Genomic DNA, 15,248 nt, shown 5'->3' with positions numbered 1-15,248 from the left:
ATCACTGAAAGATAAAGGCACAGTGCTGTCCTAATGCCATCGTCACATTTAACAAAACTAAAAATGAACATTATCTAAAATCAAACCATATTCACATTTTCCCAAATTTCACCCAAACTGGGGGAAATTTCATAGCGCGCTCTGACCAGGATCCAAAGATCAGACTGTATTCTATTGTTTTGTTTTGTTTTGTTTTTCCTTGACTCTCTATGAATCTAGAACAATCTCCCAGCCCCAGGCACTCTTTTCTGGACATAGTCTTCTTATAGAAACTGTGCCAATTGTCCCGTCGGCTCTGAAATCTTACCTTCCAAAACTGTTTGGTTATTTCCTTGAGATCTTTCCAACTTGTTTCTCTGGTTCCTTATTTCCTGTAAACGGAACTGCAGACCTAAAGCTTGAATAGTTTTCCTTAAATATACGCGGACCCAGTGTTTAGCAGGGGCCAGAGGCACACAGGCCTGGCTGTCCTGCCTCCGGTGGTGTTTGGCGTGACCAGTGAGACCAGGCTCCTCGGTTGTAAGGTTATATTGCTTTGGGGACGCCCCGTCACTGTGGGAGTCTCAGGAGAAAACATCTAGGTTCTCAGTGGACTCGGGAGTCCTTTTTCTGGCAAACCAGACAGTCCTCTGTCTCCATGAGTTCCAAATCCTTAGATTCGATCAACTGCAGATTGAAAGCATTAAAAAAAAAATCGCATCTGTTTTGAACACGTACACATTTTTTCTTGTCTTGATTCCCTAAACCAAATACGATAATATACCAAATACGATAATAACTATTGACACAGCATAGACATCGTGTTAGGTATTTTGGGTAATCTAGAGATAATCTAAAGCAGACGGGAGGATGTGGGCAGGTTATATGCGATACAATGGTGTTTTATGGAAGAGCAGCTGCAGATGCGGGTCTCCTTAAGAGTTCCGGACAGGATCCCCCCTTGGATACCAAGAAATGACGATGTCTGAACAGATTGGCCCAAATTTCCTGCAGACGGCGAGGTCAACTCTGCTGACCATAGTTCTTCACCCCTGTCTCAAGATCCACCTGACCCCGATCTCTTCGTTGTCCCCGACAGGGCTACTTTAGGGACACGGTGATGTATTATGGCTTCTACACCAACTCCTCCATCCGGCATGGGGGCACCGGGATTTCCTACAACATGCAGCTGGCCTACCTCTTCACCATCGGGGCCTGCTTGATCATCTGCTTCTTCAGCTTGCTCTTCAGGTACGTCCGCATCGCCTGATTCTGAGGCTTGTTTTAGATTTAGGCAAAATCCAAGAACCGCGACCCTTACCCAGGGACCAGCTTCTTGGCCATTTCTGAAATTTCCATGGCCAGCTAATCGTCCCTCAGCCTGCAGTGTAAAGCAGGAGCGGGACAGAGGAAGGGAGCTTTCTGAAGGCCTTTGAAGAAATGGGTCAGTCAGAAAATAAAGATGGGTTGACCCAAATTATATGGACATGAGGATCTAGGTGGACAATTGTCAGAGACAGGCATCCGTGGGAAACCAGAGAGTGTTCAAACGTACACGTGGCTAGGTGTGCCATCGCAGACCGAGGGGCTTAAAAAGCAGCAGGAATTTATTTTCTTACAGTTCTGGAAGTCCAAGATCAAGGTGTCAACTGGGTTTCTTCTGAGGCTTCTTTCCTTGGCTTGCAGATAGATAGCCATTGCTATAGTTTGGATCTTTAGTGTCCCTAAAAGACCTGGGTATTAAAGGCGTGGTCCCAGCTTGCTGCTGTTGGGAGGTGGTGGAAACTTTAAGAGGGTGGGCTTAAGTGGGAGCTCTTGAGGTATGTCTTCAAAGGGGATCATGGGACCCTGGTCTCTTGGTCTCTTTTTCCCTTCTTGATCATGAAGTGGGAAGTTTTGCTCTGCTCTGCGCGCCTGCCCACCATGCTGTGCAAAGCAACAGGGCCAACTGATCATGGACTAGAGCTTCCAAAACTGTGAGCCAAAACAAACCTTTTTTCTTTATAAGTTTTTTTTTTTAATTTCAGGCATGTGTTATAGTGATGGAAAGCTGACTCATACAGCAGTCTTCTGCCTGAATGTTCAGTGGTCCTCCTTCTGGGTTTCTGGGTCTTAATCTTCTTCTTTTTTTTTTATTTTAATTTTCTTTGCAGTGCTGGGGATTGAAAGCAGGGCCTTGTTCATGCTAGGCAAGTGCCCCACCTATGAGCAAAACCCCTAGCCCTAATGGCCTCTTCTTCTCAGAAGACCAGTCCTGTTGGATGAGGACCCACCCTAATGACTTCACTTTAATTTGATCACCTCTTTTTAAAAATCCCCTACCTCCAACTGTAGGGACTGGACTTTCACTTGAACTTGGGGTGGAGGATGCAATCCAGCTCATAACGACCTTAATGCCACATGATAATGCTGACTGAAGTGCAATTTCATTCCGTTCTATCAAACTAGAAAATGCATCTGCAGTTGCTGATACTCGGGTGCAGATTTGGGAAAGCCAACACCAACCGTCTTCAGCACCTGGTACCCGCCGGGCTGGGTGCTGAGGGACCCTGGGCTTGGGGCCTCCCCGCCGTCTCAGTGGGGTGCACTCTCTATGGGGTGCTTGCTGTTCCAGGCACTCTAGTGACTTGGGGTTGGCTGCTAACCCCACCCCAAAGGGGATGCGCTTAAGTTTAAGATCTCGAGATGGGCGGATTACCCTGGGTGATCCAGCTGGAGGGAGACCAGAGGTCAGAGAGGGAAAGAGAGAGATGCTGCTCCGGCTTTGAGGGGGACCCACAGCCAAAAAGTGGATAGCCCACCAAACCTGGAAAAGGCAAAGAAATGGGTTCTCCCCCAGACCGTCCTCACAGGACCAGGGCCCTGCCAACGTCTTGCTTTGAGCCCTGGGAGACCTATTTTCTGACTTCTCACCTCCAGAGGTGTTAAGATAATAAATTTGTGGGCTGGGGCTGGGGCTCAACGGTACAGCGCTTGCCTCACATGCATGAGGCACTGGGGTCCATCCTCAGCACCACATAAAAAGAAAAGCATTGTGTCCATCTACAACTAGAAATATTTAAAAAAAAATCAGGTCGTTTTAAGCGATTGCGCTGGTGGTGATTTGTTGCAGCAGCTCTCGGAAGCTAATACTCATCTCACCAGATCCCTGAGGTGGGCACTGATGTCATCCGCATTACACAGGCATGGAGACAGACACAGTTCCAGAGACAAAGATTCCCCAGCTGGCAGTTGGCAGGCCAGGCCTGTGACCTCTGTCTGCTCTCTCAGAGCTCCAGGCTCACTCTTCCATGTCACCTTCCACCACAGATGATAGGGCCTCCTCGGTCCCATCCCCGTAGCCCCCCGAGAGTCGACGGAGTAACCGTGGGTGTTTTGGTTTCCGCCTTCTGCAGCATGGCCAAGTACTTCCGGAACAACTTCATCAACCCCCACATTTACTCCAGAGGGATCGCCAAGCTTATCTTCTGCTGGGACTTCACCGTCACGCATGAAAAAGCCGTGAAGCTCAAACAGAAGAATCTGAGCACCGAGATAAGGGTAGGGCGAGCTCGCTTCGCCCGGTCGCTTCCCACGGGTGGTCTCCTTCCCCTCTTCTAGACGTCTCCAACTTTCTTCGGGCAGTAATGGGTTGCTTTTTTATTGCTCATGAGATTGGTGGAAAAACAAATAGAACCATAAAATAGTCATAATGCCCAGTCCTGGTGGTGACGTAGGGAAAGGGACATTTCCTCACAGCTCGGGGGCCTTCTAACTGGTACAGCCTTCCTGGAGGCCATGTTAGCATTTAGGCCAAAATGTTAAAAGGCATGTACTTCCTGGCTCTGCAGTTCCAGGTTTACAATTTTACCCCAGAGCTGTGGTTTTCAATCTAGAGCATCTTCTCCCTTCAGAGGGACCGTTGGCAATGTCTGGAGACTTGTGGTTGCTACCATTGGGGACAGGTTGTTGCTGGCCTCTATTGGGTAGAGGCCAGGGAAGCCATTAAGCTCTCTGCAACGTAGAGGATGGCCCGACAAAATTATCTGGCCCCAAATATTAATAATGTGGAGATCGAGCAACCCTGGTTGACAGAAATAAACTTATTAAAAATAACAAGCAGAAGTTACCAAGAGGGACTTTGACTCAAGGGTGGCAGGATTGACTTCTTCCTCCCATGCACACGCTGACTCCCTAGAGAAGGACGCCTGTGTCCTACGTGCTTCTCCCGCGGGGTCACAGCCGGTGATGGGGGTCCTTGGTCCTTTGAGTTCTCCCCCGAGCCTCCCATAATCCACGACCCTCCCCTGCGGATCTGGGCCGGGGGTGCCTGTGTGGCCAGCGTCCGCCTGGGGAGCTGTGGTCACTGGCTTCCCCGTGTTTGCAGGAGAACCTGTCAGAGATCCGTCTGGAGAACACCAAGCTCACTTTTCACCAGCAGCTCACCCGCCTCTCGGCGCACGTGGCCGCCTGGCTGGTCTCCACCGGCGTGGCCATCGCCTGCTGCGTGGCCGTCTATTACCTGGCCGAGTACAACTCCGAGGTAATCAGAGGGGCAGGAACGCCAGGGGCCGGAGCAGAGGGCAGAGGAAGCGGGGGAGCCCGGGGGGGACCGCGAGGCAGAGCCGGGACCGAGGCCCGGTGCTGACATCGGGAAGCCAGTTCACACCTGCGGAGGCTCCCGGCCCCCGGGCTCCTGGACTCAGCTCGCCCTTAGCGAGGGGCCAGAGGGCTGGGTTGCTGGAGAGCTGGGCTCTGGCCGCATCCGGAGCCAGGTCTTGTTTCCTCCTGTCGTTCCTTCCCCGGGTCTCCATGCGCCCGGCACAGAGTAGGTGCTCAGTAAGTCTAGTGACCCCGGAAGAGGGGTCTGCTCCTCCCGAGCCCCAGGTCCCCTCTGTGAAGGAGAAGTGCTGACCTGCCTTCGGGCGTGTGGTGGTCGAGAGAGAAGATGCGGGGCTTTGCCCAGGGCCTGGGGCCCTGAGTGACAGGATGCTGTGACTTAGGCCAGGCACCGATTAGCGGCGTGGCCTTGGGAAGCACTGTTTTTCTATACGTTTCTGCTTTGTTATCTGGATAACGGGGCTCGTTATATCCAGTTTGCCGATCTCCAGAATTGGGGTTCATCCTGGTCTGATTATTTCACTTCTCCGAGTGGCTCCCCATTGTTCTCAATATAAAACCTTGGGGGATAGGTCAGTGATAGAGCACTTGTAAAGCACGCATGAGATCCGGGATCTGATTCCCAGCACTGCACAAAAGGAAAGAAGGAAGGAGGGAAGGGAGAGGAAAAGGAAAGAAAAGTTTATCCTCCACGGCATGATCCATAGATCTTTTATGATCTGGCTTCTGCCTGTACCCCACCACGCCCATATTCAGTGCCCACGATGCGTAATGGTGTGTCCATAGACCCTGGAAAGTACTGTGCTTTTCTTCATCTCTCTCTTCCTCCTTTACCTGGCGAACTCCCCCACCGACCCACCCCTTAGCATGGGTACCACCTCCTCCAGGAAGCCTGCCCTCACCACCACAAGCAGCTCCACTAGGCTGAGGAAAGTGCGCCCGACTCTGCAGCCTCCCCCTCTGCCCCCGAGTGAGGCCTCGAAGCCCCCTGCCCGGGCGTGCTTCTCCCAGCACCTGGCCTGAGACCTGGCACACAGTAGGTGCTCAACCAAACGGATGAATAATGCAGAAGAGGCCAGGGGAACACGCAGGCGTGGGATTGCGTGGAGCGCCTTGAAGGTCTGCGTGAACCAGGGCAGGCGGGGCGCCATCCGCGGGCCTGGCATTGCCCGCCGAGGTGGGAGCCGTGGCCAGGCAGGTGTGGCTGGGGAGCCCAGCGACTCTGGTCCTGAAGCAAAGGGAGCAGCCAGGGGGGAGGGGCTGCAGGGCAGGGAGTCCCGCTGCTCCAGCACCTGCTCCGTGCCAGGCAGGCGACCCTTGGCACAGCCCCGGTGGCTGCCAGTCTCGGTCACTTGGATTTGTGGGAATAGCCCCTGCAGCTCTGGGCCACACGCTACCCCGTTTGGTCTCACTGAATTCTTGCAGCCTCTCTGTGGTTACGTGACCTCTGTGCTTCACAAATGGCATCCGAGCGTCCAGCCCCACCGGGCAGCAGGGGGACCCAGGGGGCCTGTCTCCCAGGACACTCCCAGAACCACCCCAGCGGGGGCGGCTCAGACCTGGGGAGGGAAGGGGAGGGAGGCGTCCCACGGATCCACCCGACTCTCTCAGCCAAGGGCCGGCGCCCGCTGCACCCTGAGCCAGACGCCAGGGCACTGTGTCCCCTTGAGGAAGGTCGTCTCTGCTGACCTCACACAAAGGTGCAGCATGGGCCAGCGGAGGGGCCCCTCCTCAGTTCCCCAGAACAGGGGACACCTGGTGAAATACTCAAGACCACAGAGGAGAGGGGAAGAGAATTTCCATTGCGAGTGGCGCCCTCTGGCTGCGGTGTCGGTAGATGCAGGCTTTTGCCCCATCAGTGAGAGGCACGTCCTCAGTGTCCTGGGGGTCTTGACAAGCAAGGGGACGTCCCAGAACGGCTATTGGAGCATAGGCTCCTGGGGCAGAAATATCTGGGTCCAGAGCTTCCCTTTTCTTGCTGGTTGATCCTGGGCAAGTGTCTTCACCTCTCTGAGCCTCAGTATGCTTGGCACAGGGTAAGTGCTAAATCAATGGTAGCTTAATAGCTAACCCCAGAGGAGCCCCTTGTGGGGTTTCCCCACCGTGCTGGTCTTCCGAGCGAGGCAGAGAGGGTCCAGTGCACAGTGGGGGTCTTGACTCTCTCCCCACAGTTCCTGAAAACGCACAGGAACCCTGGAGCTGTGCTGTTGCTGCCCTTCCTTGTGTCTTGTATCAACCTGGCTGTGCCGCGCTTCTATTCCATGTTCCGGCTGGTGGAGCGCTACGAGCTGCCCCGGCACCAGGTCTACGTCCTCCTGATCCGGTAGGTGTGTCCGAGGCAGCCAGTGCCAGTCTCATTTCCAGGGAGCTGGAGGGCTTCTGCTCAGATATCACAGTTCTGTCCTCCAGAAGGGAGGGATTTCAAGAGTGAAGTGTGTTCATGGGGAGGGGTTAAAAAGAAAAACTGGAAAAATAGAACTCAGAGAAATAGCTTACCTTTCCAATGGTTGTCAGCCTGAGGCTTAGCATAGATCTCCAGGACGACATGTACAGATGGGCAGGCAGTGCACTGCACAAAGGTTCCAGCCTGAGGGGTTGGTATGGGGATTGAAATCATCCAGAGTCAGACTGAGTCCTGGCACTCACAGCATCAGTAGGGATGAGGAGGTACATTTTTGTAAATCGGTCACCCAGAGGTGGGAGGGTGCTTTTGGCAATTCACGGGCTTGGGAGTGACACCTTTTAGTGATTCCCACTAAGGCATCCTATGTGCTAGAGGTGGCCTCCAGGTTTTGATAAACAAAGGCTGGTACTGTCCAGATCTCTCTGTAGCTTCTTCCTGGCGGGTTCCCTGAATCGCTCCTGGTTATGGCAGTAAGCCCGCACAAAGTCGTTCGGGTTTCCTTGTGGGTCACTTCCAGGGTAGGCTCCTTCCTGGGGCTTCTGAGGTCTGGCTCCCGACAGCTCTTCAGCTTCATTGTCTACCTCTCTCCTTGATCACCACCTCCTCCTTCCCTGGCTCCTGAGTAGTCACAAACATGCCAAATGTGTGCCCACCCCCGGGCCTTTGCATGGAATGTTCTCACTGCCCAAATGTTCTTCTCACACCTAACCACATGGCCCGCTTCCCGACTTTATTTGAATTTCTGCTCAAACGTCACCCTCTCCAAGAGCTGTTCCCTGATGCCCCATTAAGTAGATGTAGAAGCAGGAATATAGGCTTCCCGGTCACCTCCTAGTCTTGCCTATTAGGCAAGATGGGCATAAAATATAATTTTGCTGATGGTGGAGTTGTGAGTGTTGTGGGAGACAACACAATAAGGTGCTAGTCAGAGGGCCTTTGGTCAGCACCCATTGAACAGTAGGACACTTGCTCCTGTCACCATGTGAGGTGAAAATCTACTGGAGATGCAATGAAAGAGGGTGCATCGATCAGAATACATGGGGTCATGCCTCAGTGTCAGGAACGGCAACACAATCTCAGGATTCAGTAGCTTGGAACACAAGGCTTATCTCTTGCACGGGCTCCATCAGCTCTGTGGTGTAGCAGGAGGGCGGGCTCTGCTCCTGTCAATCACCAAGGGCGACCTGCTGGGAGAGGCCGCCATCTTGAATATTGCTGCTTGCCATTCCAAAGGGCAGAGGGTGCCTTCCGGAGGATCTCGCAGCGGCCTCCACTGCCGCAGCTCAGAAGTGGCACAGAATGGCCTCGGCTCACAGTGCGCTTGCCAGAAGTAGCTACGTGCCCCCCTCGTGCACAGGAGGGCAGGAATTTCTATCCTACCATGTGCCCCAAAGGCAGTGTTGGCACAGGAGACTGCCATGGATTTAATGATAGTTATTTTCTCTTCTGTTTTTTAGAAACATCTTTCTAAAAATATCGATCATTGGAATTCTTTGTTACTATTGGCTCAACATCGTGGCCCTGTCCGGTGAAGAGGTGAGGTTTCCATGCTGTTCTGCCTGAAGTTGGGTCTCTTGGTCTTTGATCTCAAGGCAGGACATCCGTTTCTCTTGAGCCAACATGCCCCTATTTAGCCTTAATTTCTTCAACTCTCTGTCATCCTTCATCCCTGGGCTCCCGAATAACATTGCTGTGTCCCGATGCAAACCATCTCACATGAACATGGTACCCTCATCTTCTCACCCTACTCATCAGAGAAGTTCAAAACCAGACCTCCAAGTTAGACCAGTTAGAAAGGATGCCACATTATACTTCTCTTCACCATTGACCCGTCCACCCACCAATCCATCCATCCATCCATCCATCCATCCACTCACCAATCCATCCATCCATCCATCCATCCATCCATTCATCCACCCACCAATCCATCCATCCATCCATCCATCCATCCATCCATCCATCCGCCCACCAATCCATCCATCCACCCACCAATCCATCCATCCATCCATCCATCCATCCATCCACCCATCCATCCACCCACCAATCCATCCATCCATCCATCCATCCATCCACCAATCCATCCATCCATCCATCCATCCATCCATCCACCCACCAATCCATCCATCCATCCATCCATCCATCCACCCATCCATCCACCCACCAATCCATCCATCCATCCACCAATCCATCCATCCATCCATCCATCCACCCACCAATCCATCCATCCACCCACCAATCCATCCATCCATCCATCCATCCATCCACCCATCCATCCACCCACCAATCCATCCATCTATCCATCCATCCATCCATCCATCCACCCACCAATCCATCCATCCATCCATCCATCCATCCATCCATCCATCCATCTTTGAGCTATGAACCTAGAACTTCCCTCTCCCTCTTCAGCCAAACCTCAAAGCTCCCAGTCTATTAACTCATAACACTGACTTTCTGCAGAGTTTACAAAGCAGTAGTTTCATAAACTAAGTTTCCACTTTACACACGCCTGCAGTAACAACTCAATCACAAGTCCCTTTCTTCAGCAGGTATTGATTTTCTGTAAGGTCAATAAGCCAAAAAGAAGGGGAGCATTCTTAGCAATCGATGACTCCCACCCTCCTGGAGAAACAGATTGTCCCTGACTGAGAACTGCCCCCAGAAGGGCTCATGAAGGGTGGAGATGAAACATTTCCAGAAGTGGGCTCACGGGAAGGGGAGGTTTGGGTGTAGGTGGAGAGCAGGACCTGATGGTGAGGACAGAATCCCGAAAGAGGAGGAGCACCCCTGGAAACAAACCTGGCAGCGCTGGTGGTGGAGAGTGGGTCTGCTCTTCTGGGTCCACGAGGACCAGGTCAGTCTGAGCCACCAGCCGTGCCCGCTGAGCACTGGAGCCAGGACTGGGAGGCTGAGTCTGAGCTGGGGCCACGTGCCTTCCCCCTGACTCCCGTGTGCCTTCCAGTGTTGGGAGACCCTGATTGGCCAGGAGATCTACCGGCTCCTTCTGATGGACTTCGTGTTCTCCTTAGCCGATTCCTTCCTGGGGGAGTTTCTGAGGAGGTAAGTATGTCGTGGTGAATAGCTGTCCCTGATACTGTGCCTGAAGCCTGGCTCCCGGCTCCGGGAACAGCAGGGGTCCCTGGAGTACCCAGAAGGTGCGCTGCTGTCTGCCCAATGTCTGGTGGGGGATTGTTCTAAGAGGTCACAGGACCTCTCCTTGACCTGGCGGTCCTGTGTCCTCCTTCCCTGGGCTCCGTTTAACTTTCTTTCTGGGGGGAAAAAACAAAACCCAAACGGAACACTCTCGAAATAAAACAGGAGCACTTGAAATCTGATCCACTGCAGACGATCTTACTAGTCCAGCGTCTGTGCCTCCAGATTTTTCTGCACACACCCTGCTGTGTGAGCGTGCACGACTCGCGTGTGCTGCAGACCCACGTGGCGTCGCCGTGACGCGAGCCGCGCCCTGGCCGCGCTTCACTCGGCACCTGCGGTGCGTCCCATTGTTCTCCCGCGACCATCGCCCTGGCTCCATGTGAGGTCACCGGTGCGCAAACCCAGGCAGCTCACCGCGGGCCTCGTGCAGTGCGTACTTTTATTTTTCCAGCCCGGGGATTGGACTCCGGGCTTTGCACAGGCTCTGCTGGAGTACCGAGCTTCCTCCCGCCCTGCCAGGTTCTCCTTTAAATTCATTCGCTCATTTTTAATAATACGATGAGCTTTCCCTTCTACAGAGTCACATAGCTCCTCCTCTTCCTCTTCTCCTTCTCTTCCTTCTTCTCTTCCTCCTCCCCCTCCTCTTCTTGTTCCTCCTCCCCCTCCTCTTCCTCCTCCTCTTGTTCCTCCTGTTCCTCCTCCTCCTCTTCTTCCTCCTCCCCTCCTCCTCTTCCTCCTCTCCCTTCTCCTCTCCCTCCTCCTCTTGCTCCTCTTGCTCCTCCTCCCCCTCCTCCTCCTCTTCCTCCTCCTCTTCTTCCTCCCCTTGCTCCTCCCCTTCCTCCTCCCCCTCCTCCTCCCCCCTCCTCCTCCTCTCCCCCCCCCCCCAACTGGGGACTGAACCCAGGGCCTCAGGCATGCTAGGCAAGTGCTCTCCCACTGAGTTACACCCCTGCGCCTTGACAGTCACACATTTCTGTGAGCTGTCCTGGAGATGAGGTAGCACGGCACAACACTGATTCTTTTCTCGGAGGACACGTTCAACGTCCAGTTTCCTTACTCAGTTCTGCCCAGATTAGCTTTGGTTCCAGCCTCTGTCCAGGGCCTGTGCATAAAGGTGAGAAGGGTGCAGTGGAGGTGCTGGGGACCCTCGTACCCAGGCCCTGTGCTCTCCCCCGGCTGCAGCTCTAGCCCTTGACAGAACACGTTCTGGGAAACTTCCTGTATAAAGAAATGGGTGTGGTCTCAAGTGTCCCCCGAGGAAATCCTCCTTGTTGGGAAACATCATGAATTTAACAGCAGTAACCATTAACGTAATTGTTTTTGTTTGGTGGGGACTGAAGCTCAGTGGTAGAGGACATGCTTACCAAGTGCACGACCCTGGGTTCCATCCCCAGAACCAAAAAAAAAAAAAAAAAAAAAAAGTTTTAGTTTATTGGGTAGCACCAAGTTTATCTGACTCATGAAAAAGGTTTAATAAGCAGAAAATTATTTTAAAAGATAATATATGGGATATGTTAATAATTAGGATAACAAAATTCTCTAGAATTATTTAAAAATCATTTAGTAGTACCCCACTTGACTATGCTGTATTAATTCCACTTTCCCCTCAATTATTTCCTCAGAAACATGCTAATAACTCGGAACTTTTCAAACGTTTGCAAGGGAACTGACAACTTTATCCTAAACTGGCAAGGGTCTCCATGGCTGATGGTCCTGTTCCATGGGGGTCTTTTGAGGGCGGAGTGGTGGTTTGGGGACTAACCTCAGGACCTTTGCACAGGATCATTGGGAAGCGGTTCATCACAAGTCTTGGCTTACAGGAATTTGACATTGCCAGGAACGTTCTAGAACTGATCTACGCACAAACTCTGGTGTGGTAAGTTGGTGGGTTCATACCTGGCTGTGGACTTGGCCTTTCATTGGGAGGTCTCAAATCTTGCCTCCCCCCCCAACCCACCCCCGCCCAGGTAACTCACTGTGTCAGTGAATTCAATTTAGACTTGATTTAGCGAGGGCTTTGGTGTTTAGGTGGCCTGTTAGGGAGCCCACTGGCAATTATGAGCTCTCTTTTTAAAACAATGGTTAAAAAAATATGGTGAAAATATGTGTAAGCTCACGGCCCGCAGATGACTGAGGCAGGAGCCGGGCAGCAGCCTCGGGCCGCCAGCTCTCCTCGATTCTGCAGCGAGACCCGTCCATCAGACGCGGGAGGGCCGTTTTCTGGGTATGGAGGTGGCCCCGGGTTCAGAAGGAAGGAGTCTGGGTTTTGCGGTTTGACCGGAGACGGCGGGCGTGCAGTTTGGACCGTGGGCTGGAGGCACAGGTTAGAACTTTAGCTCAGGAGGGTGGTTGTAAAGGGTTGAGGCTCACGGTTCTCTGGGGAGAGAGGAGTCCAGACCCGAGGGCTGAGTCTCAGATCCTGCCCGTTGCTTTCCTTTCTCTGGGATCCGTTGTCTCCAGAGGTCCAACATCTGCTGGGCCTCTGTTTAGGGCTAATTGGCGGCGGGGGAAGGAAGGTCAAGTGCAGGGTCCGTGTTCAGTATCAGCCCATTGTTATTAGGAAAGGATTTACTGGGAGGTTTAATGTTTGGCTCATCTCCCTCCCTCCTCCTGGGCCACACTGTCCCTCCGTTTTTCCTGGGGAGCTGCCCTGTAGGAACCTTATTTGCCATAACCCTTCGATATGTAGCAAGTGTCACCACATTGTCGTGGGGCCCGTCTTCAGAACCTTCTCATCTTGCAAAACCGACACCGTGCCCAGAATCAACCCCTCACTTCCCGCTCCTTCCCGCTCCTGGCAACCACTATTTTTACTTTCTGGTTCCAGGAATCTGGCTAGTCTACACCATCGTAAAGAGTACAAAGAATCCTTGTTCCTTTGTGCCCGGCTCATTTCACACAGCATCCTGTCCTCTAGGGTCGCCGCATAGCGTTTCCCAGCTACGGCGGAACAGTAGCTCATTGTGTGCGCAAGTCCGCTTTTTGTTTATCCGTTCATCTGCCCACAGACCCGCGGGTGGCTTCCACCTTTTGGCGATGGTGAATCGTGCCACCGTGAACCCAGGCTTGTGGGATCTCCTTGAGGTCCTTTCCCCACTTCTCTTGGATATGTACCTAGAAGGGAAATGACTGGATCCTATGGTACTTACAGGAACTCCTAAGGTTTTTGTTTGAAAAATAATGACACAGCAATATCATAATATAACCATTTTATTTTATTATACAACTGGGGATGGAACCCAGGGCCTCACGCATGTTAAGCAAGTGCTCTACCACTAAGCCACATCCCCAGCCCCTTTTATTTTTTATTTTGAGACAGTGTCTCACTAAGTTGCTGAGGCTGGCCTCCTGCCCCAGCCTCCTGAGTTCCTGGGATTACAGGCATGCGTGACTACACCCAGCTTAAAGATGAATTTTAAAAGAAGATAATAGCCGAAAAGGAGTGCATATTAGGGCCGATGGGAGGTACGGTGAGGAACTTTTTTTTTTTTTTTTTGTGGTGCTGGGGCTCAAAACCAGGGCCTTGTACATACAAGGCAAGCACTCTACCAACTGAGCTGTATCTCCAGCCCAAGCTTTACCCTTTTGCACCCTCGCCTTGCCAGCCTGGCTTCATTTTGGCACATTTATACATCAGCTACACCATATTATTATAATATTATTATATTATTATTGTATTTCCTCTGAAAAACTCAAGCACGTGTTAAAGGAGCCAGCCAGTACTATTTGGCAGAAATCACAGAGTAACTGGAAAAAATAAGAACAATTCCATCCCCAAAATCTTCACATCTGAGCTGAACCCTGCTGTCCGCCCAGGCGCTCTGTTTAAGGCTGAGTTCTGTTTTGGAAAAGTCGGGGATTCGCGAGGGAGGGAAGTTAGCGATATTCTAGCAGCAGACTTCGATTTTCTTCGTGGGCACCAGGAGCCCTAAGAGAGCTGGAAAGTGGCCTCCTTCTCCCCTGTAATCCCGCGCCCGTCCCTGCAGGACCTCGGCCCTGCCCAGAGGCTGCGCTTGGGAGGGTGGCGAGGCGTGCCCCTCTTTAGGACGCGCCACGTTAGGGCTGCTTGGACAGCCGGTGCTTTGGTGGAAGTGCAGGAGTCGCCTGGCGAAATCTTCCCAGAGCTGGGGAAGGGGCAGCCGGGGACTCTGCGCCTGGTGGGAACGGACCCAATGTACTGCCACACCTCTGTCCCTTCTGTCCGTCCTCGAGGGCTACCTTGGCGGAGACCCAGCAGCTCTAGCCACAGAGATGTGTCCTCTGGCCACCCTGGAGGCTGGAGGTCCAAGACCAAGGCGGGGGCAGGGTTGGTGGCCTCTGAGGGCCGTGAGAGAAGGATCTATGTCACCGGCCACCTTCTCCCTATGTGGTGGTCCCTCTGCATGTTGCTCTGATCTCTTCTGCTGGGGACATCCATCTTATTGGTGACTGGGCCCACTGCGGTGACCTCATTTCAACTTCATGACTTTAAAGACCCCGTCTCGGGTTGGGGATACAGCTCAGTTGGTAGAGTGCTGGCTTTGCAAGCACAAGGCCCTGGGTTCAAATCCCCAGCACCGCAAAAAAAAAAAAAAAAAAAAAAAGACCCTGTCTCCAAATACAGGCCCCCTGCACTAGGGGTTGGGACCTCGCCACAGGAGTTTTGTGGGGCGTGACTCACCCCTTCCTCTGCACCGCCGCGTCCGTCCCTGGTCTCTGACTCTTGTCTCCGCAGGATCGGAATGTTCTTCTGCCCGCTGCTGCCCTTCATCCAGATGATCACCCTTTTCATCATGTTTTATGTCAAAAATGTGAGTCGGCCTGAGGTCACGACCCATGGGCTTCCCTGGGTCCCCGGGGAAGGGACGGATCCGGGCTGCCCCAGGTGGGGTCCCTCTGGCTGCTCCTCTGCCGCAGCCGGGAGGGAAACGCACCTCTCTCTGCAGGTCAGCCTGATGGTGAACTTCCAGCCCCCCAGCAAAGCCTGGCGGGCCTCACAGATGATGACCTTCTTCATCTTCCTGCTCTTCTTCCCGTCCTTCACCGGCGTGCTGTGCACGCTGGCCATCACCATCTGGAGGTGGGTGACGGTGGCCTCGGGGAGGTCCCAGAGGCTGGGGGTGAGAGGCTG

The 15,248-nt window shown here is 53.0% G+C and overlaps 1 protein-coding gene across 5 annotated transcripts in view; it reads left to right on the top strand.

The window, feature by feature from the left end:
• The window catches only part of Tmc5 (transmembrane channel like 5), a 71,898-nt gene that overhangs the window by 45,012 nt on the left and 11,638 nt on the right, over window positions 1-15,248 (top strand). For all 5 annotated transcript variants that reach the window (XM_047532705.1, XM_047532703.1, XM_047532706.1 and 2 more), the window contains 9 exons: window positions 1,079-1,230; window positions 3,375-3,519; window positions 4,346-4,501; window positions 6,750-6,901; window positions 8,440-8,518; window positions 9,945-10,042; window positions 11,919-12,014; window positions 14,853-14,928; window positions 15,064-15,197. In XM_047532705.1, coding sequence (XP_047388661.1) covers window positions 1,079-1,230; window positions 3,375-3,519; window positions 4,346-4,501; window positions 6,750-6,901; window positions 8,440-8,518; window positions 9,945-10,042; window positions 11,919-12,014; window positions 14,853-14,928; window positions 15,064-15,197 — 1,088 coding nt within the window. The remainder of the gene's footprint in view (window positions 1-1,078; window positions 1,231-3,374; window positions 3,520-4,345; window positions 4,502-6,749; window positions 6,902-8,439; window positions 8,519-9,944; window positions 10,043-11,918; window positions 12,015-14,852; window positions 14,929-15,063; window positions 15,198-15,248) is intronic.

This window comes from Sciurus carolinensis, chromosome 18 (assembly GCF_902686445.1).
Source record: "Sciurus carolinensis chromosome 18, mSciCar1.2, whole genome shotgun sequence".
Lineage (NCBI taxonomy): Eukaryota > Metazoa > Chordata > Mammalia > Rodentia > Sciuridae > Sciurus > Sciurus carolinensis.
The sequence above is the reverse complement of the archived record's forward strand: the minus strand, read 5'-3'. Positions and strand labels throughout refer to the sequence as shown.